Source organism: Podarcis tiliguerta (genome assembly GCF_965153285.1).
Source record: "Podarcis tiliguerta genome assembly, chromosome: 2".
Classification (NCBI taxonomy): domain Eukaryota; kingdom Metazoa; phylum Chordata; class Lepidosauria; order Squamata; family Lacertidae; genus Podarcis; species Podarcis tiliguerta.
The window spans coordinates 75,703,616-75,731,250 of record NC_139535.1 but is presented as its reverse complement, the minus strand read 5'-3'; the positions used below and the strand labels follow the sequence as shown (position 1 = coordinate 75,731,250).

At 39.9% G+C, this 27,635-nt stretch overlaps 1 protein-coding gene across 24 annotated transcripts in view; it reads left to right on the top strand.

Moving 5' to 3' along the window:
• Positions 1–27,635, top strand: part of TENM2 (teneurin transmembrane protein 2) — a 753,140-nt gene that overhangs the window by 675,874 nt on the left and 49,631 nt on the right. For 22 of the 24 annotated variants that reach the window (XM_083430660.1, XM_083430659.1, XM_083430641.1 and 19 more), the window contains 5 exons: positions 6,380–6,526; positions 18,591–18,801; positions 20,270–20,389; positions 24,863–25,124; positions 26,539–26,806. In XM_083430660.1, the coding sequence (XP_083286786.1) occupies positions 6,380–6,526; positions 18,591–18,801; positions 20,270–20,389; positions 24,863–25,124; positions 26,539–26,806 (1,008 nt within the window). The remainder of the gene's footprint in view (positions 1–6,379; positions 6,527–18,590; positions 18,802–20,269; positions 20,390–24,862; positions 25,125–26,538; positions 26,807–27,635) is intronic. The other 2 variants (XM_083430638.1, XM_083430658.1) reach the window with 1 other exon arrangement.

The window sequence follows — 27,635 nt, the reverse complement described above, 5'->3', positions numbered from 1 at the left end:
CTGTTTAATGCAGAGAATGCTGCTTCCCAAGTTGTATCTCTGCAACACATGAAGTTAATATTTGTATTAATGCATTCTGTCCACACATAGGATTAATATGTGGAGCACAGGGTGCGCCTTCTGACTCCACTTCTGACATCTGTGCATTGAGTGTGGACAGTTGCAGCTGATGCAATCCTTTGCAGATGCCCATGCTCAATGCATGGACACTGGGGAGTGGGGACGGCACAACATATGATCTAAGGGACAGTTTTGGGAGCTGTTGCCTGCCTCTAGTCAGCCTTTCTCAACCTGTGGGTCCCCAGATGTTGTTGAACTACAACTCCCATCACCCTTAGCTAGCAAGGCCAGAGGTCAGGGATGATGGGCGTTGTAGTCCAATAACATCTGGGGACCCACAGGTTGAGAATAGCGAGACCAACACCGGATTTAGGGTGGTGTGGGCGGTTCCCTTGTTCAGGGCACTGAGCTGAGGGAGTGCACAACGGAAAGCAAGAGGGACGACAGCATGAAAATAAGAAATATGGGGAGGGGTTTTTGTCATCACTTAGGGAACCATCACTTAGAGAAGCCTGCCCCTGTTTATACATTGCCTATTGCATGGAAGGAGCATGTGAGAGGGCCCCCCCACAGACGGTGGGGGGAGCCAGGTATACATACCTTGCTGGGATAAGCAGCCAAGGTCCTGCCAGGAACCAGCTGCTTTTTTTATTGAGTTTATAGTAGGGTTGCCATATTTCAAAAAGTAAAAGCCAGGACACCCCAAAAGTTGTTGAGTTTTTTTGTTTTTACAAAAACGCCAAAACCTGCTATTTTTCGATTGACTTGCCAGAGATCCAGGACAAAGTACCGCCTTTCAGAAATCCCCCCCGGATGTCAATTCCACCTTTGAAATGCCATTAATGTTAACTTTATTCTAACAAAACTGCCACCCCAGGGCTCAGACAAGCTCTGCACAGGCCTGGATAGGGCTACTGTTGCTCTAAATAACTGATAGGCTAAAAAGCTGTCATGAAAATATACCTGTATATTAATTTGGAGACTAAGACATCTGCGCTAGCATAGTTAAAGTAGTGTATTATGTGAAGCTAATGGAAACCTGTCCTAGTATAATGTCCTTCTGTTTCAGAGGCCCATTGATAATATCTTTTGTTAACATATTTCATATATATAGGGTTACAGCAGTGTACCTATCTTTAGGATACTCTGCTTGCATTAAGTTTCCAGTTTACTTTAAAACTCTGGCTCGAGTTTCTGTAAGGAATGATTGGAGTGCCCATTATTTACCTACATAGATAGTACTCATATTGTTGTGTTGCAACAGAATTCTTTGTGAGAGCATTTGGAGTTTTATAAAAATGTTAGCACTATTCTAGCATGCAGAGTTTGATTCCTGCTCTTCAAGATAATTTGGTAAAGAGCCTTAGTAAGTGTTAGATGAATATAAGCATCTCATGATACTCCAGTCACCACCAGCTCTTATGCATATTCAGGAAGTTTTTAAGAGCAAGTAATTTAGATTGAAATGTAAATATATTGCATGAAAATAATGGACACACAACAATTATTACTCCATAGATGATTGTGTAGACATCTAGGTATTGTATAAATGGGCTCTTAAGACAAGCTATATGTATATATATCTATCAGTCTAGCTAGCTAGCTATCTAATGGTTGACAAAGCAGTTTTGTGTTGTCTGCCAAATAAATATTTATGAGGAGATAATTTGAATGTGCTTTTTTGCATTTATAAAGATCCTAAGTAGCCACTACTTTGCACTTAGAGCTTTTTGTGAAAGCTAAATTTATCCTTCATTTACACAGCTTTTTAAAAGGGACACATGCACAAAGCAACCCATGTTGACGTAAATAATTAGATCACATTGTGGACTATCTATGCACTAGCTTTTAGGTATTTATTATATTTTAATGGAAACTGTTTCTGATTTTTTATATGTTTATGAAATATAAAATCTGTCTTTGGAAGGCCACAAATGGAATGAACTTTGCTGTGGTGGTAAAGTGTTTCCTAGCAACACCATGTCCGTTATAGTCTTCCTTCCTTCCTTCTTCAAGCTAAAAGCAAAGTCATGTCCATTAATTCCCAGCTGCAATGAAAACTTTTTCAGAGATTTTGTTGGCTTCCTACTGTTCATGTTTTCATCTTGCTCAGATGTACTGGGGGAGAAAACCCCTCTGCTACTCTGATCTGTGTATCTCTCTCCAATTTCCCTCCAACAAGAAAACCCAGAGTGTATCTATTCACAATTAATGCTCATTTTACATTTAAAACAAATCAGGTGTCCTGCAGCATGATGCCTCCCTTGATATAGTATCATTGTGGTTGTTCAGACAGCATGCATGACATGCTGAAGAGGTAAAATAAAACATCTTCAAGATTTATTTTAGACTGCACAGAGTACTTGCCTCCTTTTGTGCCTGTATAATGCAAGCACTTCTTTTTTTCTGCCTGAGAGCAGGGTGAATAGTACTTTCTAAGAACACTTTATGAGCAGCAGAAGGAGTTTTATAGGGCTTGTTAGTATGTAGTGATTCTTGGCCATTATAAATTGAGGTTGCCTTCTCCAGGCTTGTGAAAAACAAGCCCACATCACACAGTTGGCAGTAGCAACAGAGAGCTCAAGGACTAGCTGTGAAAGGAAAGTGAACAGTTTACCTTCAAAAAAGAAATGGTCCAGATTAGACATAATGGTTCAGCAATAGTACCGGTAGGTACACCATACCTAAAATAAGTTGAAGTATCCAATTCCCTCCCGCCTAAAACTGTACAGATACTTTCTGTTCAAATAGAAAAGATTATATGAAGGCATAGTTAAGGCTGATGTACTGCTTCTCTGAGGAACCTGTCAGCACTAGCTGAGTGTTGCAAATTGTACCTTGAAGTTGTCCCCTGTCTCTTTTGAAAAAGTAAAAATGGGTGTAAAGGTAAAGGGACCCCTGACCATTAGGTCCAGTCGCAGACGACTCTGGGGTTGCAGCGCTCATCTCGCTTTATTGGCTGAGGGAGCTGGCATACATCTTCTGGGTCATGTGGCCAGCATGACTAAGCAGCTTCTGGCGAACCAGAGTAGCACACAGAAATGCCATTTACCTTCCCGCCGGAGCGGTACCTATTTATCTACTTGCACTTTGACGTGCTTTCAAACTGCTAGGTTGGCAGGAGCAGGGACCGAGCAACGGGAGCTCACCCTGTCGCAGGGATTCGAACCGCCAACCTTCTGATTGGCGAGCCCTAGGCTCTGTGGTTTAATCCACAGCGCCACCCACATCCAAAATGGGCATAGTAGTTGTCTTTTCAGCAAGCCAAGTTTAGATGTATACACCTTGCACTTTGTTATGAAACTTTTCGTGCTCTCTCAACCCTTCTCTTGAATTAGGTGGTATACTATGCCATAGCTGAAGTACGAAGGAAGAAATATGTCTCTCTCCCCCACCTTATACTAGGGGCTGTGCCTGTGCTCATTCCACTCAACCAGCCTGCCCCCATTCACCCCAAGAGCTTCCCCTTCCCACCCAATGTAATTCTTAACTTCTCTTGTCATCTTCTAACCCCATTTCTAAATACAGGTAGGTAGCTGTGTTGGTCTGCCATAGTCAAAACAAAATAAAAAAATTCCTTCCAATAGCACCTTAGAGAGCAACTAAGTTTGTTATTTGCATGAGCTTTTGTGTGCATGCACACTTCTTCAGATACACTGAAACAGAAGTCACCAGACTCTTATATTTAGTGAGAGGATGGGGAAGGGTATTACTCAGAAGGGTGGTGGGAATGGATGATTGGATGATAGGTGTGGTAAACCTGTTGCCAACTGTTAACAACTGCAATAGGTCTTACAGGAAAAAAGCAAGGGGTGAGATCGCTAAAAATAGCTTTATCATCAGAAGGTCAGCAGTTCGAATCCCTGCGACAGGGTGAGCTCCCGTTGCTCGTCCCTGCTCCTGCCAACCTAGCAGACATGAGCGCCGCAACTCCAGAGTCATCCGCAACTGGACCTAATGGTCATGGGTCCCTTTACCTTTACTAATATACTACTGGGTGGAATTTTTTTTGTTTTGTCCCATTTCTAAAGCCACTTCTGACTTCTATTCCACAGCCCTGTTTTGCACCCCTATGCAGGCATAGGGCATAGAAAATGCAATTCCCCAGAGGATGTCCTCTAACACCAGTGCTTGTGCTTACTGCCCTTCAAGATAGCGAAACATGCCCTGATGTTTGTTTGGTGTGGGGTTGTTGCTTGAACGTTCCTGCTAGGAACGTTCCCAAGGATTTTTATCAAAGAACTATTTTATTTTACTTCATCACAGTAAACAAGCACATTGTTTAGATGCAAGATATGTGATGTTATCTCCAATATTGTGCAGCTGTCATAACCAAGAGGCACCATCCATATTCAAATTTATTATTGCTTCTGGCATTAAAACTGATTCTTTTGGATTTTTGGTCACACTCCTGAAAAACTTATGTGTAATTATGCCAATGTCAGTGTGACTATTTTTTGAGGCAGAGATTATAAAATAGCATGATCTGTATAATAATTAAGGGACTTGGATATTCCCATTATAGATCAGATCATGTCCTTTTGGTTAGCTTACGAGCCTTTGATCTGTATCACATTCATGCATCAAATGCCATCGCATGAATGAGAAAATATATTCCTGAAAGAAGTTGCTCAAGCACTCTTGTTCCTGATTCCTATTCTCTATGTCTTTGTTTTATTGATCAAAAAGTACAGGTCCTATTTCCTCTGAGACTTTTTTACCTTCTGGATACTGAGTGCCAAAGCTTTCCTATTATCCATTAATATTTTGCTTTTCTGTGTGGTCAGAATTGTCTGTACACATTTGTATGTTCAGAACAACGAAACATTTAAACAGAACTACTCACTTTACAGATCATAGGGACCTACTGAAATTGTTAGCTTCCATGTAATTCCACATGTCAAAATAGTGCGAGATCATTAATAAATATCCAAACCCATTTAAAAAGTGTTCAATGAAATGGAAGAGAGAACAAGTAACTATTCACTTTAGTTCAATTTTTAATTCATTTTTATGGTTAAAGAGTCAAAATACTGTTTGTTTGTAGTATGTTAAACTGTGGCTTCAATGGGATTATGTTTCTTTAGTAGGCACTGAATCATCATCTCATTTCTGAATCTTGTATATATTGTAGCTGTGACCCAGGAAGGCTTAAAGATATTGTTTAGATTTAATTTCCCACTGAATTTCTTCATGCAACAGCTTTGCTTGGCTGTGCTAGACCACAGCTGTTGATGGGTGGTTCTGGTGCACATAAATCACTTTCTGCTGCATCACAAGCACATTCTGTGATCCTGTGGTTCTAAGTTCCAGGCCAGTTCACTGCGTTAGTGCAACTCCACAAGTCATGACATTCCATTGCCGCAGGGGTCACCGCTCCACATCCATTAGTGTTGCAGCTCAGCAAATTATGCAGTCAGAACACAAATTACTTTGCCTCCAATTTGTGAAAGGGGTTTCAGCTATTAGATGTTTTTAACCTTCTTGTGTTTTTGTACAAGGGAGGCTGCAATTTTTACTGTGACATGGTTACTCCTGAGTAGTTTCGTTGTAGCCTTTGGCTGCTGCAGAATTCCAAGTGTGTACATTAAAAATCCAGGGAAATCCAAGACTTAAAATTAGTTGAAAGCAAGGAAAGACACCCTCAATAATTTGGAGCCCTTAAATGATCTCTGCGCTATTTTAAGGTAGCTTTGCAGGTAATAAGATACGACACTAAGTAGAAGAACGAGTGCACTCATTTTCCCACCCATAACCATATTTTGTATAAAGTGCACATTTATTTTGAAATGTGGTTCTATTTCAGAGTTTTGTACAAGCCCACAATCTAGGTTATAGAACCCTGATATAGCAAAAATGCACGTGGATTAAATTTCCTTTTATTGAGATTACACTTGTCCCCTAATAATTTATAAATACTTGCAGCAGGAATCCAACCACAGTCTCAGATTCTTTGGGGGGGATGCTTATATAGAGCTAGTAACATGTCATAAAATTATAGATATTCAAAAGTAAAAAAAATAGGAATAAGATCTAGCTGCAGTAGAAGCTTAATTCTTTTTTGCTATTAAAATCAACCCTAAAGATACATTTATGACACTGAAGACTACATGTGTTTTTACGCATTATTTCTCTTTTGCCTTCTACTTCCCATAGTTATCCTCTAAGCAAAAAGATGTTCCTTACACCAGCAAGCATGTTTGATACAGCCTTCAGCTTTCTTTTTGAGTGCACAGTAACATTGTTTAATGTGCCTTGAGCATAGAATCTTAGTGCAAATAGTATTTCTTGTACTTATCTTCTTCATTTCTTCAACCAGATGGCTGCCCTGATTTGTGCAATGGCAATGGGAGATGCACACTCGGTCAGAACAGCTGGCAGTGTGTCTGCCAGACCGGCTGGAGAGGGCCTGGATGCAATGTTGCTATGGAAACCTCCTGTGCTGATAACAAGGATAATGAGGGAGGTGAGCAAAAGTCTTCCAATTCCCAGCCCCTAAAGAACAGAGGGTTATGTGCGGCTTCGTCATGAGTCATTTTACTAGAGAAAGACCCCCTCTCCTACTATTGTCAAGTGTTGTTGTTACATTTCCTTCGAAACAAATGAGATGGAGAAAGAAGAGCTCTTGTGGGGGAAATGATGTGACCTTAAAGACTTCTTTTTAAAATGTAGAGCTTCATTCATCTCTGGTGAAACTAAGGTTTTTGCTGCCGGAGTTTACAGTTGGGAATTGTATGGTTTAGAACTTTAGGACTCGGTCCTGTCTTCAGGTATGCACCCTTTATGACCTTTAAGTCCAGAAAAGCAGCCTGCACTACACATTATTCAAGCAAAGACACAGCTGATTAAGTAGGGTACTTTACATAGTACTGTAAATATTTGTTAGTGCAAAGATGACAGGCAGAATCTTAGACAAAGATAACATAGGAAACTTTATATTCTGCATTCAGAGATGCAGTTGAAAAGCCAGCTGCCAATCACCTGAAATCATATAGGACATCACATGTTGGCAGATAAAAAGATGGTTAGGCTTCTGAAGCCCACAAGGGGCTTCTGAAGGCCTGCCGATCGGGGTGTGTGGAGTTTTGAAGGCACTGCACACCTGGCTCCTGAAGTGCTGCGGATCAGATGTCTGAAAGCGCAGCACAGTGCTCTTTGCAGGCGGCTTGCAAGAGCCCTGAGCTGTGCTTTAAAGTCCTGCTGATCAGACAATTTTAATCCATATTTAGTGTTTCATTTTAGCACCAGAGTGGATTTAGGGCAGCATGACGGGTTCCCTCACACGGTGCACAGGAGGTAGGGGGGTGCCTTCCCGCCTCCTTCCCAAAGCCCCCCCCCCCCCCCCGTTAGCATTCATCCTGCTCCTTTACCCAGGGTTGTTTTGGCGAGGGTTCAGTCCCAGGATCAGTCAATATATTTCTCAAACCTACCAGACAAGCAAAAAGCACTGATACAATGCATTATAATTTGCTTACATTTTAAGGTATTGGAACAAACCTTGGGGACATAGATCTCCCCGGAGCTATTGGGCTAACTGTACTTGCCAGAATTGCAAACAGGAATGGCTGCCTCCAAAATAGCTATGTAAATAAGAACAGAATAATTGCCTTGGTGGTTCAGCCCATAATGCCATCTCTTGCATTACTCTGGGTTCTAAGGCATTCAGCTTGTTACCTCTGGAAATGTCATAAACAGGTCATAAAGGCATCTCCTTTTCTTTACTCATAGTATCTGATAATCAAGGACCATGTTCCCTCTTGACACAGAGGCCTTACTTAGACGTTATGTGTAATAGGTTTATCATGCCTATTGTTCATGGATTTGTGTAATATTTGGCCATCACCAGATAATGTAAAAATGAAATCTTTGTGTGAATGATATCTTCCATGAGAAAAGGCTTTCTATATAGTCTGTCCTGAACCTGTCAATTTCATTTCCATCCATTTATCATTTCATTTATAATTTCAGCTCTAACTAGCCCTTCCCCAAACTGACAAACTGAATTGTTTATTGCAATAGAAATAATTTATTGCTACTTCATTTGAAATATTGAATACTTAACTTGACATTTGATCAAAAATAGTGGATGCAATGATGTCTAAATCTCTCAGTGCCACGTATGTTATTGTAGAAACATTCCTTTCCAAGGAACCTTTTCAAAAATTTGATAAAAGTAGACATCAGATCAGAATTCATCAACTTTTCATGAAGTCTTCAATACAGTACCTAGTGCCATTTGATAATTAACAAAACTAATTGCCCTGTTAAACATTAAATATTTGCTCAGCATTTTCAACTAATAAATTTCTCCTTGTCTTGTCATCATCTCAAGAAGTATTTCTAAATGTTTTAATAAAAACCCTGATGCAGCATTCCCAACATGAAAAACTATTCTAGGACATCAAGATACACCTTTGAGTAAGTTTGCCAAATAGCTTCAGTAATTATGACCAAGTACTCAGAAGCCATGGGAAGAGGAAACGTTCTAATCCTAGAAAAATTGCAGAAACTACTACAACAGAAGCACACAGGCATCTTCTCAGTAGCTGCCTCATGATTATGTAAAATATTTATCCTGGAGGCTCACCTTCACATATACCCGCAGCTACATGCCACTAGCTCTTTTAATAATCCGCTTCTGAAAGTATTTTGAATGTATGTCTGAAGGACTTGCCCAATGTCACAGAGGAAACTTGTGACTGAGCCAAGAGTTAAAACCAGCCATTCTTTCTGCTACTCCGAATATCATTTTTCATCTCTATTGGAGCTGCTTTTTCTAAATTCTTTGGGTGTTCTTCATAAGAGAGCTCACAGATATCTTCCGATTTCCATAATAGAGCTTCACCTCTCCATTTGTCTCTGCCTGCTGTGACATCCCCATAACTGTTGAATTTGAGTTACTTGTGACCCAATACTCGTTTGTTCTTGTAGTCTGTTTCCTTACTCCACACTGCTGCTGTGTTAACAAATGTTCATGCTTCTTCTCCCTTCAATGTTTTTATAGGGTTAAACCACAGGGTGCCCTTGACCAGAATTTCTCCATAATTGTATGGCTGTTGGCAATTATCTTTAGTGGAAAACAGTGATAATGTTGTACTTTTAAGCATTTAAAGAAGCTAAAGTGTTGTTTACTAGATTTTCTGTCTGCTGGCTTGCAGGAGGGGGCAGGATGCCCAGTGGTTTCTCTCTTTGTGCTTCCTTCTTTGTGTTCTTATGTCCAGCTGCTACAGCCTTAAAGGCAAAAAACTGCTCACAAAGGAGATACATAATCAAGGATGCTTTTGGTTTGCCATACAGAGTTTATTAGTTAGAATCATACCTTTAAGTAGTCTCTCGTCTTTATAAAGGCAGGGTCATGTTCAGCCTTACATGTGGCATAAATCAGATCCAAGGTGTAGAAATGTCAAACTAAAAGAAAAAATGCCATTCTACTAAATGTTTATAGAGTGAATTCTAAGCTTTCAGCAGGTTATCTTCAGGTCGGAATCTCTGTAGGAGTTAAGTATAATTATTTCTGGTATGCTTTTGCTGTCCTGCCCATGGAGGGGAATTCTGTGTTCCTAATTATGGATATCTTCTAGTCTTATTAATCATACAAATACAGCTGGACCCAGTGAAATCTCAGTCACATACTAGTATTCTGTTGTGGGGGTGGAACAAAATTTAAGTACCTTTTCATATAGAAATAAAATAAATTTCTGTGCCCAGGAGAAGAATGGCGCAGTATATGTGTCTTATGAAATACGATATTTGTTTCTGATTTCATTAAATTGATTTTTTTTTTAATATATAAAGTGTGTGTATGTGAAAGGTGAGGCTTTTTATAAAATAATTTTCCAAAGGTGGCAGTCTAATTAAAAGATAGCGTTTTCCTGAGGCCAACTCCCTGTTAAAGGCTTTCATTCCAGAATCCTTTTTTGGTTTTAAAAAGATGTTTGAAGTCCATTAATTTACTCTATGCAGCATCCTTTAAAATTTAATCCCTCTTCTAATCAAGTCCTCAGTAGTCTAAATAACTGTTAAGTATCTTTGGTGGGGATTATGAACAGTTATTCAAGATTATATGACGAATCTAATACTCACAGTACTGTGATTAAATCTATAAATCTCTCAAAATGGCACATATAACCATTTAAAACACCATGACTTAATTCAGAGAATTAAAATATTTCAAAACAAGATTCACAAGATAACAAAAGGCTAAAAGTTATTATTAAGTACAGACTTTTCTGGATTTCCAATGTTAATAGCAACAATTAGATTGCTTGCAAACCTTGGGGTTTTGTGAACTGCAAAATCCCATGTGCTTTTGGTTGGAGAGAGAGTCAGAGTAATGGTTGATTTCTGTTTGAATCCAAGGCTGTGGTTATGGTGGAAGCAACAGAGTTTTGGGGTGTTAATGCTGTGAACCCCTCCATCATGGGCTCAGTTTGTATTGTGTCTAACTAAAGACCCCAGTCTCCACTGTGCCTCATTCCAAAAGGAAACACAAACTGTAGGTAAGCACCAGGAACTCCCGGATTCTAGGACCCCTCAGAGATTGGGGTGGCGTGCAACAGTATGTACATATAGCATTAAGCCAGAAACTCAAAATATTCCTCATCACTATTTTAGCTTGTTGCAATTATATTCCTTCTCAGTACTGAAAACTCTACCTATTAAAATCTACCTAAACTTTGGAAAGTCTTGACAAATTTTTGTATAATGCAAAATGCCATTGTGAAATGTCCATAGGCATAAAACATCTATATATATGGCATTGCCCATTTACTTCTATTGCCAGCCTGATATCCCAAAATCACAGAACACACTGGTATAATAGCTAAGAGGATTTTCTCCAGGAATTTGGGATATGGCATATTCTCTCTTTCTCTCTCCCCCCTAAGCCTATCTCCCACTCCTACTGCCTCTACGCATATGCGCGCACGCTCACACACACACACACACACACACAAAATTAAAAAGAGTATCTCATTATTTATGTATAATTTACAGGCTCTTGCTCCTATTTTTGGAAAGTCTCAAACCAGCTTTAAAAATGGAGGGAATATCATGAAATTAAACATTCCATCAGTGATTAAGATCTAAAATCAATAATTGATCACATAAATACCCATTGAAACAAACAAACAGAAACCCCTCCTTTTTATTATTAAATCTTGTTTTGGTTTTCAAAATATTGCACATCATAGAAAATACTATTCAATATGAAGGAAAATATGCTACTGAAGCCCAATCTGGAGCAGCAGGTTTCCCAATTTGTGTCTTTTGCACAAAATAATATTAGAGGGGATTTTTGCATGGTATGCTGCACAATCTACCAGGGGTTGGTTCCATTTCTCACTTAAGCCTGTAGCTGTAAATTAATGTTTTCTTCCCTTCATAGGTAAATTCACTTCTAGAGCAATACTGTTTCTGAACATGTTTGCCCTGTTCATATATTGGAATGTAAGGGTGTGTTTTTAAGTTTCTTAGAACAAATAATTTTGGAACGAAAGGGGGGAAATGGGAAAGGGAAAGGGGGAAAGTGGATCCTGCCCTTCTGCAATAATTATTTGGACAAGCTTTGCTTCTATAGAACAGTGACTCCTGTGATTTGATATTTCATCAGGCCTGTGATAGTTAAGATAATACAAGTATTTCACAGCACAAAAGCAAATCATGTAATTTAGCTTGCCTCATCAAGCTTTGCCACAGCAGGGGTCTCTAATTCAAGTCAGACAAAAGATTTATAAGGTTCTCAATACAAATACCCACAATACCTCAGGAGATAAAAAGGCTCCCTAGAGCAAATACAATAGACCTGGTTCTCAAAGGCATCTTTAAAATTGCTACTATAATAAACAATTGGTATCTGTTATTGACAGTTTTAAAAATGTATAAAATATAGGCAGCATCTGCAGCAAATATGGTTCTTTGCATGAGTCACTAAATCCTCATTTGCTTGTTTTTCTAACTTAAAGAAAATATCTTTTATACTTTGTAACAAAGCCTTTGCACTTCTTGTCTTCCCAAAACTGTTACTGACATTAACTTTATTGATTCTGGCAATGACTCAGTTGGGAAAGCAGCTACAGAGGACATGAGTGCAGTAGAGCTAGTGCTAGCATTTTCAAAAATTGGCACTTGCAACCAGTTGAGCAGGCCCAGAGGTTTCAGCTGATCATTTTCAGGGACCAGGGTTGTGTTCCAGGCTTCCGGTTATCAAAAAGAAAAGAAAAAGAAAGAAAAAGGGAATACATCTATTAGGGTGGCAATATTCAGGAGACATAAAGCAGGTCACTCAAACAGTGGCGTCAGTTGCCTCCTCAACTATGCTTCTGTTTCTTGAGCATCTACAGGTAGCAGGCAATGTTCTCTTTTGACTGAATGAGTATTGTACCTCCATCAATACCTGCTATACTTACTTCTTTATAGGACAAAATATCCCCTCCGCTGTACTTGGTCATGTTCTTAAACAACAGCCATCTTGCTATCCTGTAACAATCTGTAATCTTATCCATTTATTATTCCTCGAGTGGCCACTGAGACTAATGAGAGAAATGCAAGTGTTTGTATGCATTCAGCTAATTTATACAAAGTCCTCTTAGATACGCTGAACAGTAGCCACAAATATTTAGCAAGTTTAAACAGCAAAAAAATACTTTTCATGACATGTGGCTATTAGCCTAATAACACACTACGAAAGAGGAGTTTTAATGTTTTACTAGGTAATAGCCACTAACTGGGGACTCGGGGTGGGCAGCCGTTGCCATGGCTGCAGTGGGTACAGGGAGGCCACCATCTTCCAGTGTGGCTGGGGGAGGTTATGGCTGGCACTGTCCACCTCCAGCCACATCAGGGTAAGGGCGGACAGTGATAACTTAGCCAGTTGGGGGCAGGGGCTTGGAGGCTGCGAGCATCCCACCCCTTGCCTTTTTTTCACCCACTTTGGCTTAATCTGTTGATGGAGGGGCCCAACTGATTTACTGTCTCTCACTGGGTCCCTTTGATCCTTTATCCTCTTAATGACCCATTCCCCTAGGCAGTCACCTCATGAGGAAGCTAGCCTGTCTTAATTAGCGTTTAACACTCACTGAATCCAGGGATTATAGGTGTCCAGTACCCACAAACTCATAACAGCCGAAAACTGTGATAATCACGTAATTTAACAACCACTCACAAAACTGTGGTTGATAATACAGACATCCTGCCATTAGTTAGTCAATTAAAGTACAGTGCGCTAAAAATCATCAGTTGTTAACCAACTTACTTGCCAAATTGTCTCTGTAAATACAGGTGGTTAAGATGGGAAATAGATTAAAAATACTCTAGTTATTTCCTGATTAAAGTCTTTGGAAGAGTAAATTAAATTGTCATAGCTGGTGTATCTTTTGCTTATCCAGAACATTCCAGCTTCCCTTAGGAATGCTTTTCATTGACAAATCTGATGATCAGGTCATGAGTTTGTGGAAGCAGCAAAGCAAGGTGGAGGAGATGCTGTATAATCCCCTGGTTTAATAAAAAGACAAGTATGAATTTGCTGCAACAACGGGACCGTATTTATATACTGGTATAATCATCACTCACATTGAGTTCAGTAGAGTTAGCCACTTGGGATAGTTGAGTTGAGCTGTGTTATAAAGCAGATAGAGGTTCTTCATTATTTCAACTTCCATTCCGGATTATTTACTGCTGCAATTTGACAAATTATCTTCCTACAAAACCACTTTTTGACATAAAAAATATAAATTCCTGACACGACAAGCTTTTAGAAAGGGGATGAACGAAAGCTACTGCTTTTAATTTATTCCATTGTAGTCTTATATTAATGTAGCCTTCCCTAAAGTTTAGGGAATGTTACATGAGATACTGTGTGCATGCATTCACATACAGATGCATACATTGTATGAAAAAATTAGTTAGCCTATATTTCATCATTTTTTCTAATATTATTTCAGTTATTTATTTATCATATAATTTCAATGGCACTTAACCTTCATGAATGTTGTGTGTGATTTTCTGCCCCAGTGAGATTTCCAATGTATGCTGGATGGGGACAGGGTGTGAACTGCAGGTAATATTTGTGTCTCCAGTGTCGGATGAAGTGTGCTTGGCAATACCCAATACTCTAGGGCAAAAAAAAACTTACTCAGAAGAGGCAGAATTTGTCTCTGCTGAATGCTTGCTCTTGCATATTGAATAAACAGCACCATTTCTGTTCTTTTCATTAGCTATGATTTTTATTTTCTGTTGCAAACAACAAAAATATAAAGTGAAAATATTGTAAAATATTGTAAACTGTCTAGAATTATTTTTATTACAACTGAAAACAAACATAAACTAATGTTAATGAATTTGGGGGGTGTTTTTCTAACCCATTAAAAAACCTTCAAGGAAACTGCCATTGATTAAAAAACGGTTCCCAAACAACATTAGACAGTTTCTGCCAGCCTGTTGACACTTTCTTGATCGTTCCTTGATCATTTGTCATGGGGGGGGGGATGATGGGGCTTTCTAACATTGGCTGGGGTAGTAAATGCACGCCAGTGGCAAAGTGTGTGTGTGTGTGTGTGTGTTGTTTCTGGAAGGAAAATGGTAAGTGACATCTGGCTAAATTTTCGGGACGTGGTTGTACAGGTAACAATTTGTAACAATGTCCTAGAAGTGCTACCCTACAGGTCTACTTATGTGTAAATTGCACAATAATATGTGTGCCTGGGGTAAGGTTTTAACCCCAGAAAAATAGAAGGTTAGGCATAGCAGTGTTTGCTGAATACCATCATATTTGAATTTCGTTTGTAAGACTATGTGATCTATATTTTATCTATAACATATTAGGTTTTGAGGTTTTAACATCTTCCCTTTAATATTCCAACTTGTTTATTAGAACGTTAGCTTTCAGGGTTTCCTAAGTTTATTTAAATGGGAAATGAGGTAAACTAAATGTGTATTTTATCTGTTAAGCAGAATAGTAAATGTATAATTCTTAAGCTTGGAGATAGTCTTATTTTCCTTTCAAATAAAATTATGCAAAACTTAAAAGTGTTACCTACTCTCACTAGCAAATATTGCTTCAGTAAAATATATTCATTTGTATGCCTCATTACCCAGGATCAATACAGTGATAATACAAATGTATACAGTGTAATATATAAAAATGTGAGAGTGTTCGAATAATTGGTGTGACTGTAGACTTTCTAAAGTTCTTCAATATTACATTTTCCTTTGTGCTCCCATTTGCAAAGCAATCTTGTGCTTGGTTATTCTATTGTAATCCCACTGTGTTCAATAGGATTAACCCCCTAGTAAGTGTGTTTAGAATTGCAGCATTAGAGTTTCAGAAAGACTTGCTTTTGCTATTGCTAGACCTGAATGTGCTTCCCTAGTAATGGGAAATTGGTCAATGGGAAATGGGCATTTGCACTTTGGATGTTTTCTCTCCAGGTAAACTTGATAACTTCTTTGGACATCTATTGTAATGTATCCTGTCACCGTGTACATTACATTATCAGAATTTCAAACAGATATTTGACAGTGTGCTGAAATTGAAAGGGCTTTTGTGTTTCCAAAGCATCTAATCTACATATATAAAACAAGCAAAAACATGAATATGCATCATAGTTGAGCAGTGCCAATTTCTATGCAGTCGTAGGTTTGGAAACTCCAGCCTGTGGGTCAAATTGGACCCAGCTTGGGTCCCACTCTGGCCTATAAGACCAAGCACACCCACCTGTCCAAACTTTGCATCACATCAGGTGTGGGTTAGTTGCAGCCAACCCCTACAGAAAGCTGTATTTAAGTGATGGGCAGCGGGTTCAAGTAAGTATGCTGCATTGTCTGCAAGACTGAGTTCTCAGTTGATCATGCAGCAGATCCCTATAGAAACAGCTTTGCCAGGCCTATGCTCAGCACTGGGGGAGTGCTGAGCACAGGGCTTCCAAAGTGCTTTGCACAGCCAAATGCCCCACTGCCAGCTCTGCAAACTCTGTATTCAGCACCAAGCAAAGGGCTAGCAAAGACCCTTGTGCTATGTTCAACATTAAACCAGCTCCCTCCACCCTGCCCTCCTCTTTTTTAAAAAAACATCCAGGCTGATATAGAGTTCTAAAGAACTTGAAAGCTTACTTCTTTTCTTTTTTTACTTTTTGGTTGGCCTAATAAAAGTATTGCCCAGTCAGAGATTTTAGATTTATTTTTTTTATGTGGATTCTTTGTACAGACCTAACCATGAAACCTATAGTGTATTATTCTTATGTAGAGGTGTGTGCATAGTTCAATTTAGTATCTAAGCAGTGATATTCAGGTTTCTCACTGGTATTGAATGGAGACATTTCTAGCCCCCCTAGGTCCTGAACTGGTACTTCAGAACAGTTTGATTGCCTCCTTGATTGTTTGCGAGATAACTGTAAGATTGGCAGTGACAGGGTAATTTACTGAAGATTGCAATGTCAGACTATATCCAAGGGGGCTCGCTGGCATGAAGATGTTATTCACATGACTGACAGGCCACTGGGAGATTGGTGTGCCAATTTAAAGTTCATAGTGTCGTCAAAAGTGTTCAGCCGCTGCAGCCCATAATCATGCAACTTGATGAGGTCATTATAGGCATAACATATTCTCACCCCCATAGACATAGCAAAACACACACACACACAATAGCTTGAGCAGGTAAATATAAATTTGCGGAAAGGGAGTAATTTCTATCCTGTGTCTTGCCTTTTTGATTCTTTAATGTATTGATAGGATTCTCTTCTCTCACAGTTGCCTGAACAAAAGCACTGAGCAAACTAAAAGCAGAAGACAATTTTCAGTCTGTAGTGGTAGAAATACAACAAGCCTAGGAAGGATATCAAGGAAAAAGTGTTCAGGCTTTAATGGAAAAACTGTCTTGAATTATTATTGGAACCCAATTATTTTCTCACATTGATTATATAAAGTGGGTGGCAAATGGACTGCAAAGGATGGGGGTGGATCATCCTTGCTCCATGACAGAAACAGGCTTCAAGATGAATGGGGATCCTAACGTGTAAAGGCTGCTGACCTTAAAAGAAAAACATCTACAGCTCAAACAACAAGGAGAACTAATCAAGAAGTGTTTCATTTTTAATTTTTCTAAGAGATTGCATTGTCCATGGGTAATAATACCAACACAGAAAAGGTCTACAATAAAGCCCACGCAAGCTCAAGCAGAGTATTATTTATTTATTGAACTTATAGCCCAATCCACCACAAGGTATTGGGACAGATAACAGTTTATTAATTATTCTGCCCTCTCCCTGGATAGCCAACAAAATTCAGTTTGGATAAATTTCTCATCCCATTTGCAAGGTGTGAATATTCAGCCTTTAGCAGATTTATGAGTGAAAAAACTTTCCAAAGTTATGAGGTTGCCAGTAGTGGATGGTGCATTGGGGCAGCAGCATTCACCTGACCTCTGGTGAGTCATGTTGCTGCTGCTTACCAAGCAGTGGTGGGGAGGGGGGAGAATGGCATGTGCACGCACACCAGCTGAAGCACCAGATTGACTCCATTAGTGTGTCTAAACTAAGCCACTTATTTCTCCTCCTCTACCTCTCCATAAGCAGCATTAATGCAACGAACCTGAGATCAGGTAAGTGCTGCCACCCACCATGTCATCCACTACTTGCAGTCCTTGAGAATTTCCTCCACACATGTTCTTCCAAAACAGTTTTGGATTAGGGCTCGCCCTATCAAGAGGCAGAATGAGGCAGCCACCTAATGCATCAAATATTGAGGGGTAGAAAGTGGACAAAGTTCTGTGTGCTACTTTACCTGCCATGCCCCCTAAGCTGGTTTACTGTCCCAAGGTGCAGGGGAGGACTTTGTCCCATTGCCAGAATCAGACTAAGATTCAACTGTCAATCTAATCACCTTTTATATATGGGTGGCAGCGGGTGGGGGTGACATCATATTGTCCTGTTCCCTATTTCTGGTTGATCATAAATACAGTAATGTTGTCTAGTACACCAAGACAGCAGACACCATATATGAAACAAGGGGGTAGCAATAAGTTAGTACAGCTAATATATACAACGTATATTATTTTCAGTATACTTGTAATTTCATTGTATGGAAATAACTGAGCACTACAACCAATCTGGGGGACGCGGGTGGTGCTGTGGGTAAAACCTCAGCGCCTAGGACTTGCCGATCGCATGGTCAGCGGTTCGAATCCCCGCGGTGGGGTGCGCTCCCGTCGTTCGGTCCCAGCGCCTGCCAACCTAGCAGTTTGAAAGCACCTCCGCTTACCAGCGGGAAGGTAAACGGCATTCCGTGTGCTGTGCTGGCTCGCCAGATGCAGCTTGTCACGCTGGCCACGTGACCCGCTGGCTCCCAGCCTATAGAGTGAGATGAGCGCACAACCCTAGAGTCTGGCAAGACTGGCCCAAACGGGCAGGGGTACCTTTACCTTTACCTTTTACAACCAATCTGAATGCTTGCAGACAGCAAAAACATTGGGGCTACTTCTATCCATGAATGAACAACAACAACAACAACAACAACAACCTGTGTGTTTTTGCTTTCAGATGGCCTCGTTGACTGCCTTGATCCAGACTGCTGCCTCCAGTCGACTTGTCAGAATAGCCTGCTATGCCGTGGTTCACGTGACCCTCTAGACATTATACAACAAAGTCACTCTGGTTCACCAACTGTAAAGTCATTCTATGATCGAATCAAGCTTTTAGTGGGGAAAGACAGCACTCATATAATCCCAGGAGAAAATCCCTTCAACAGCAGGTAATGGCCAAAAATATGATTTTATAGAGACGGGGAAGTACTTCTGACACAAGTTTTAATAATGGCTTAACATGGATTGCTGCTTTTAGAAATGATATTCTTTTCCATCTTGAGGTAAAATCTCATTCTAGGGGCTTCCTCGTGATTTTCTAACACTGTCGTTGCTTTCAACTCTAATAATAATAATAATAATAAATTTTATTTATATCCCGCCCTCCCCAGCCGAAGCCGGGCTCAGGGCGGCTAACAACAGTAAAACAGCACAAACAACACTTTAAAATCATTCATTATAAAATTAATTAATTCAAGCCACTGGCAACCATTGGGCCAGAGCTCTGCGAAGATTGCCAATGGAGGGAGTCAGGCTGTGCCCTGGCCAAAGGCCTGGTGGAACAGTTCTGTCTTGCAGGCCCTGCGGAAAGATGTTAAGTCCCGCAGGGCCCTGGTCTCTTGTGACAGAGTGTTCCACCAGATCGGAGCCACGGCCGAAAAAGCCCTGGCTCTAGTTGAGGCCAGCCTAACTTCTCTGTGGCCTGGGACCTTCAAGATGTTTTTATTTGAAGACCGTAAGTTTCTCTGTGGGGCATACCAGGAGAGGCGGTCCCGTAGGTACGAGGGTCCTAGGCCGTATAGGGCTTTAAAGGTTAAAACCAGCACCTTAAACCTGATCCTGTACTCCACCGGGAGCCAGTGCAGCTGGTATAGCACCGGGTGAATGTGATCTCGCAGCGAAGACCCCGTAAGGAGTCTCGCTGCAGCATTCTGCACCCGCTGGAGTTTCTGGGTCAGTCTCAAGGGCAGCCCCACGTAGAGCGAGTTACAATAATCCAGTCTGGAGGTGACCGTCGCGTGGATCACAGTGGCTAGGTCAGGGCGAGAGAGGTAAGGAGCCAACTGCTTAGCTTGGCGGAGATGGAAAAATGCCGCCTTTGTTGTAGCTGCAATCTGCGCCTCCATTGAAAGGGAGGTGTCTAGTTCCATATAGGCATAAACCCAGAATACTTTCTTATTCTGCATTGAAATGTTAAGTGAACCAAAAGAATAGCTAAGTGATTGAAGCCAACATGGCCTCAATTTAAATACAGTCAGTTCAGTTTTTGAATGGCACCATTTTCAAATGTTTTGGCTCCTGGACGCCAAAAACCTGGAATTAAATGCTCCGGTTTTTGAACATTTTTCAGAACCCGAACATCCAACACAGCTTCCGTTTTGAGTTTCCCTATTTAATTGAGGCTTCCGCTTTCAGTTTTCAGTTTTCAAACGTCTTGGAAGTTGAACAGCCTTCTGGAACAGATTATGTTCAAAAACCAAGGTTCCACTGTACATTCCTGTAGTCTGTTCCTTGAAACTGAAGAGATCAGAGTCAAGAGTGAATGTGCATTTGTGCAGGAGTAAACACATCTAGAATAGTATTCTTTGTTCCCAAAGAATCTTTCAGAACTGACATTTAATTGCATTTCTTTCCTAGTCTTGTATCTCTTATACGAGGTCAAGTGGTGACTACAGATGGAACTCCACTCGTTGGAGTCAATGTGTCATTTGTCAAGTTTCCCAAGTATGGCTATACCATTACTCGCCAGGATGGCACGTAAGTCTACTTGCTTCATTTAGTGTTTGCCCTGTTTAGTATGCAGTATCTGTGCAGATTAACAGGTGGTGCTATCTAATGAAACCATGTGGTATTATGTATGGAATTCCTACTGGGCTAAAGAGCTTTCAAGAAAACAATAAAGTAATTTTTCACATGGCATTTGAATACTAACTGAAATAAATATGAAAGGGCTGACTTCTGAAAATAATGTGTTAGCAGTCGAGCTTATTTTCTCAGAAACTCTACTGTATCTCTGAAAACATTTGTGGGCTACAGCAATATCCAGCTGAGACCAGAAATACTTAATTTTGAAATTCAAGGCAGGATAACATTCATATGGGGGGCAGTGAGTGGGGTGGGGAGTTCTTTATAAAACAGTGTGTTATCTTAAAAGTTCCTATTTTCCCCTTTCCTTTCTGAAAATCCACTATCTTCAGAGTTTCTTGGGGGCAGAACACAATCAAAGGAGTATAATTGAATATACTTAGACAGTTTCCTGCTGCGTGAAGAAGTGTGTCCTGTTTTCCTATTTATCATCTGATTTGAAGTTCACACAACTTCAGCACAAACAAAATGCAACATGTCACGCTTTACCTAATTTATTGGATATGGCAATAAAATAATACATCTCTGAAAAAGGCATTGTGACTGTTTGCAGCAGTATGCACTCATATAAAATAGTTTGAATTGGAATAACTAATCAGAAACCAAGCTGTGGTCAGGGGGCGGCTTCAAGTTGCTGTTGCACAGCTGCAGTACTAAGCTTTCCAGGTTTTATGTAGGACAAATACCACACTAACCATGGTGGTTCAGGGCTTTGATACATTACATTGTTCCATCTGTATCTTTGCTTCATAGAATTTGGTTTGCTCAAAGCTACCTGCCATTCAACGTTTTATAGTTTCTCATGAATGCATTCGCATTGTTTTTCAAGGATTATTCACAGGAGCAACATAGTGATAGTTACGCCCCAGTCAGTGCTTTACCATGTTTCACAAACCCATGTGCATTCTTTTTTTCAAGGGCTGTTAACAGCAGCTCCATGTTCACAGTGGAAATTCTCAAAGTTTGCATTAGAATGCATCCTTGAATCAAGAAAATGAATATTTGGACTTTCCTATGTATACATGGGGGAAAAGAAACAGCCTGTTAGGCAAGCTACTTGTCTCTGTTCTGAAAGAACTCAGAATTTTAAAAAAGCAATTCAGAGCCATATCCTTAACAGTTGTTGGTTTTTTTTTTGGGGGGGGCGGTTAAAGAAGGAACCAATCTTGTTTGAAACTAGTGCTTTACACTCCCCATTTCTCAGCTTTGCTGATACAAACGAGAGAGAGCATGCAGTACAGAACAGTATTGCTTCCTGGATTAAATGACGGGAGAGAATATGACCTCTCCAGTTATGGCAAGTATTTGGGAGGGTTTAGCTCTTCTCTACCAGATGTCTTCACCTCCCTTGGAAAGCCAATCTCTCATTTTGGAAACCACAGGTTTACTAGGTTCATTAGAGGAAATGTTTAGTGTTTTTAAATTCTGGAGAGAAACATTTTCTTCATTTTGAAATTGATTCAGCACAGAGAGCAGTCATGCAAATTTCCATCATTGCTCTCTGCCATCTGCCACAACCTAATGAAAGGATGGCTAGGATTAAATCACAAAAACATTTACGTGGAATCTGATAATATTTTGTATATGTCATCCTGCATACTCATTTAAGACCATCTCTGTACTACTCTTCTAAACTATTATAAAACTTTCATGATTTCCTCATGGAACCATTGGAATTTTTGTGAGGGTGCTTAAAATTATTTAGTGGAGAACCTTATTGAACTGTCATTTTTAGAACTCCCAGAAGGGAAGAGGAGTCCTAGTATTACAGACATTGTTTCAGGCTATACATACAATACATATCCATATTGTATCATTAACTCCACTTTGATCTTTGCATGAAGGGCAGTACAGTAGTACCTTGGTTTGCAACCGTTTTGGATTACAACCATTTTGGATTACAACCACGTCAAACCCTGAAGTGTGTGTCCCTTTTTTTGGATTACAAACCTTTTCTTTTGTTATTACAACCAATTTTGGGGGGGAGGCCCCACTGGCGAAAGCACGCCTTGGGTTACAACCTGTTTTGGTTTACAACCAAACCTCCGGAACAGATTATGGTTGTAAACCAAGGTATTGTATACAAAAATATGTTGTTGTTGTTGTAATTACTAGGCTATATCTGCATCTATGACTTCTATCATGAGAACATGTGAACAGAAAATAAGTAAAATACATACACACGTCTCACATTTCTTCTATAGAAGAACCTTTCTGGATGTAATCCAACATTCTATTCCCACAGTGACCAACCAGATGTCCATAGGAAGCCCACAAGCAGGATATGAACACAATAGTACTATCACATTTTTGATCCCCAGCAGCTGGTATTTTGAGGTGTGCTGCCATTGATACAAAAATAATATAACCTTCATTACTACTAATAATTGATACCCTTGTCCTCCAAGAATTTGTTTGATCCTTTCTTTAAAAGCCATCCAAGTTGGTAGCCACCACTGCAGTCCCAAAGTTTAACTATGCAATGTGTAAAAAATAAAAAGCCTGAGCCTTTAGTGTCATTGGCTCGGTGCTGTGGAATACGCTGTCAATAGACATTCAGCGGGCACCTTCTATGCCAATTTTCAAACGCCTGCTGAAAACTTTTTTTTATTCTGCGACGCCTATGCAAGAAATTAAGAGTACATCTCTCACAATGATGCTTGTTTTTAGCATATTTGTTTTTAAATTGCTTTTAATATTTGTAATGCTTTTATTGTATGGTTTTTTAATGTTGTAAACCACTTTGATATGTTTTGTGATTTAGCAGTATATAAACGCTGCTTCAAATAAATCCTTCAGTGGATGACCCTTTGTTCCAGTATTATGAGAGGAAGACCATATCTTCATCTACTTTCCCTACACCATGCATAATTTATACATAATTTTACATAATTTTTCCCTTTCTCCCTTTTTTCTAAATTAAGTATGTCCACATGATCTCTCTTTATAGGGGATTTGTTCCAGCCCCTTGATAGCTTTGGTTGCACTTTTTCACCTTTTCCAGCTCTGCAATATCTTTTTTTCCAGTGCAGCAACTAGAATTGTACACAGTATACCAAGTGTGGTCATACCATATATACTTGCTTACACTGTACCACATTTGCCATTTTAATGCAATTTTGAAGAGCCTCACAATTGCTATCTGTTTTTAGCACCCTGATTAATTTGGTGTCATCAGCAAACTCGGTCACCTCACTGCTCACCTGTAATTTCACATTATTTATGAACAACTTGAAAAGCACCAGTTCCCATACAGATTCATGGGGGCACCCACTTCCTACATCTCTTCATCATGAGAACTATTTGTCCCTTAGCTAGTAACTGTTCCATAAGAGGATAAAACCTGTCCTGTTATCATATGACTGTCAAGAGACTATGGGGAGGAACTTGATCAAAAGATCGTTGAAAGGTCAAGTGCACAGTGTCTACAGGATCACCTGTACCCACATGCTTATTGACACTCAAATACACTCTGAAAACTTTGTTAGACAAGACTTACTTTTACAGGAGCCATGCTGATTCTTCTTTAGCAAGTCTTGTTCTCAGGTGAATATCATAGGAGGCAGTGAGTTGCTAGTTTTTACTTTGTCAGTAAAGACTTAGAATTCATCTCATCACCACTATTTGCAGGTGTTCTTCAGACTCCCCTTCTGAGAATGTTAGATCAGGCACAGGGATTTCCCCACATCTTTTGAAGTGAAGATAGATGCAAGAATCTATTAATCTTCTCTGCGATCTTATGCGTTGTAAATTACTCTGTGCTGTGATTTGAAGGGAAGGATGAGCTACGAAAACTTCTAAATAAATATGTAAATTTACTTTTTTTAACACACTCCGTTGTTGTTCAAAGGTTCAGCTACATCCTAAACTTTTTGAATCAGTGTATATGCAGCACTACAGTCACACCAGCAACTACACATTTTTTGCAGGATATTGCATTATACCACAGCCCCACCTTGTACATATACCGTATTTACACAAATGTAATGCGCACCTTTTTAGGGCAAATTACGTTGTGGAAATTAGGGTGCGCATTAGATTCAATAGTGCATTAGATTCACATAAATATGGCAGTGTGGGTTGATGGTTAATATGATGTGCCACCAGTGAGCCAACTGTTGTTGATCTGGGTATAACCTAAGACAGCAATTGCCTCCAGCAGGTCTCGATCATTCATTATTCTATACTCTCCTACATTTCATTGTCCTAGCCTTACCAAACCTAGTGACCTCAAGATGTTTTGGACTACAACTCCCAATCTCAGCCAGCATCCGGGGGGGGGGGGGGAACCAAGTTGGTAAAGGCTAGCCTATTCCCTTGTCTCACTCTAGAATTATTCCTGATGTGGACTTCAAAATTTCCTAGGTTTGACTTGATTGCGAATGGTGGAGCATCTCTAACTCTACACTTTGAGCGAGCACCATTCATGAGCCAAGAGAGGACAGTATGGCTGCCATGGAACAGCTTCTATGCCATGGATACACTTGCAATGAAGACTGAAGAGAATTCCATTCCTAGCTGTGATTTAAGTGGTTTTATCCGGCCTGATCCAGTTATAATTTCATCTCCACTCTCCACATTCTTCAGTGATGCTCCTGGCCGAAACCCCATTGTTCCAGAGACTCAGGTATCAAGCATGAATGTAAAAACAGCCACAAGCAGGTGATAGTGCTGAAAGTGTGAAGGGGGAGACACACATATCCAAATACTTCAGAATATATAGCAGGCACAAGTATAGCATGGCTGGCCAGGGCTCACTGGCATAGGGAGACGCTCAACCCTTCGCATATGAGGTGTTCATCAAACACTAATATAACTGCAGCAAATGTTGCTGCTGCATAATGTGCAAATCAGATTAAAATCTTTAATTTGGACTTGAAATAGTGAAATACTTGTCTAGACATTCTTTGTGGCCATTTCTGACATTGCACTTCTGAACAAAATTGGGTAAAAACTTCTGGAGGCCAAAGTCTTAATCACATCCATAAAGACAGGCATGAGTACCATATTTTTCACCCTATAGGACGCACTTTTTCCCCTCCAAAAATGAAGGAAAAATGTGTGTGCGTCCTATGGGGCGAATGCAGGCTTCAGGAAGCTCTGCGCAACCCTCAGGAGACCGGCTCCAAGGGTTGCGCAGAGCTGCCTGCAGTCCCTGGCTCAGCGCACCTCTCCCCATCGCCAGCCCCACAAGCTCGGGGGACAGCGGGGAGGCGGAGCACGCCTTCCCGCTGTTCCCAGACCTGGTTCTTCCAGCCCCGCACCTGGGGGGGAAATAAAATATTTTTTCTTTATTTCCCCCCCAAAAAACTAGGTGCGTCCTATGGGCGGGTGCGTCCTATGGTGCGCAAAATACTGTATTTCATGTACATAGAATTATTGTAGTAATGAAACAAATATGTGTCAGACTTGTGTCTGTCCTTGCTGACAAATGTGCATTTCCAGTAATAGGTACCTGATTCTGCGCTTGCATCTGTTAATCCCCCCCCCCCGTATACTCCTTTTTAAAAATACACTTAGCTTTCTTTCTTGATATTATAGATCAAGTACAAGTCAAACTAGACATAATTATAGCAGACCCCACTGCTATAATTAACTAAAAACAAACTGATTTTTCTTCCGATAAGCAAGGATTCATAAGTAATATGGGGCCCTATAATCACCTTGATTGCTATTATTATTTTGTTGGTGTTTTCCCCCTGTTTGGGCATTCATATTGTTTAATGCTCATTGTCAGAGGAAGTTGCAGGTTCAAATACTTACAGTCTCTAGTGACCTTCTTGCATATAACTAGCAATATAACATGTGTTTCCTATTTACACATCTACCAGAAGTGTGTGTTTTTTTAAAAAAGAGAAACTATAAAAGATATCCAGAAATCTTACTTTAACTTGGGTCATTGCAGGAAAGCCAGATTAAAACAGCAGCAAAAAGTCATCAGTCTTGAAATAAAACACATGATATATCTTTCTTTCTTTTTAATTTTTTAAAAAACCCCTCTTCCGGTGCATATTTGAAGTGTGCTTTGCGTTCTCACTCAGGTTCTTCATGAAGAAATTGAAGTCCCAGGCTCCAACATAAAACTCTGCTATCTGAGTTCCCGTACTGCTGGATACAAATCTTTGCTTAAGATCACCATGACACAATCACTTGTGCCTCTGAACTTAATTAAAGTACATCTGATGGTTGCAGTGGAAGGACATCTTTTTCAAAAGTCATTTCAAGCATCTCCCAACTTGGCTTACACTTTTATTTGGGACAAAACGGATGCTTATGGCCAGAAGGTTTATGGGCTCTCAGATGCTGTAGGTAAGCCATCAGATTCACATTTTGCAGGTTTTAAGTATTGGCTGTTATGCTAACAGCAGTATCTTAAATTTCATCTGGGGGAAAAAGCCATTACAGCATAATTGATGTCATATGTGTCCTTTGTGTGTTTGAATATAATACTTTGCTTATTTATTGATTTATCATATTTGTATTTTGGAGGAGCTTAGGACGGTTTACATGTTTTCCTCATACAGTGAGCTAGATGAAGTTTAGAGAGAACTTCATTAGGCCACAACTGAGCTTCATTCCTGAACGATGCATTGCATCCAGTTCCTATTAGGCCTAGTTTGACTTTCCATCCACTACAACACATGAGCTTTCTGGTAAAAAATATACCGGTATATGTAAGGAACTCAATGTTTTAATATATACTCACAAAACTGTTTGTGTGTGCATTAAAAATATATATTATGCACTGTGCTTACCACAAGAAATATCAGGAAGCCAGTGTGGACTGTGGCTTTTTTCTCAGTAAAAGTGCAGTGGCAAATACCGCATAATGGGTGAAGGCTTCTTCAGATTCCATAAATAACTATTACAGTAAACAATAAATGGGTTCATGTTAAATTAGGAGCAAGGGCAAAGTCAATTTGGTAGGAGTGATCAATTGCAATTTATATTTTCTAAAGGTCTCCACATGAAGAAATCTCACTACTGTATATTTAGTGCATCAGTTAATGTATTAACACTCTTTTTCACTTTTCTCGTAATCACATACTGCATTGAGCATATATATTGAATACAGTCAGTGTTGAACAGCCAGTTAATTAAAAATAGAATCTAGCCTTTTCATCATAACTGACTTCCC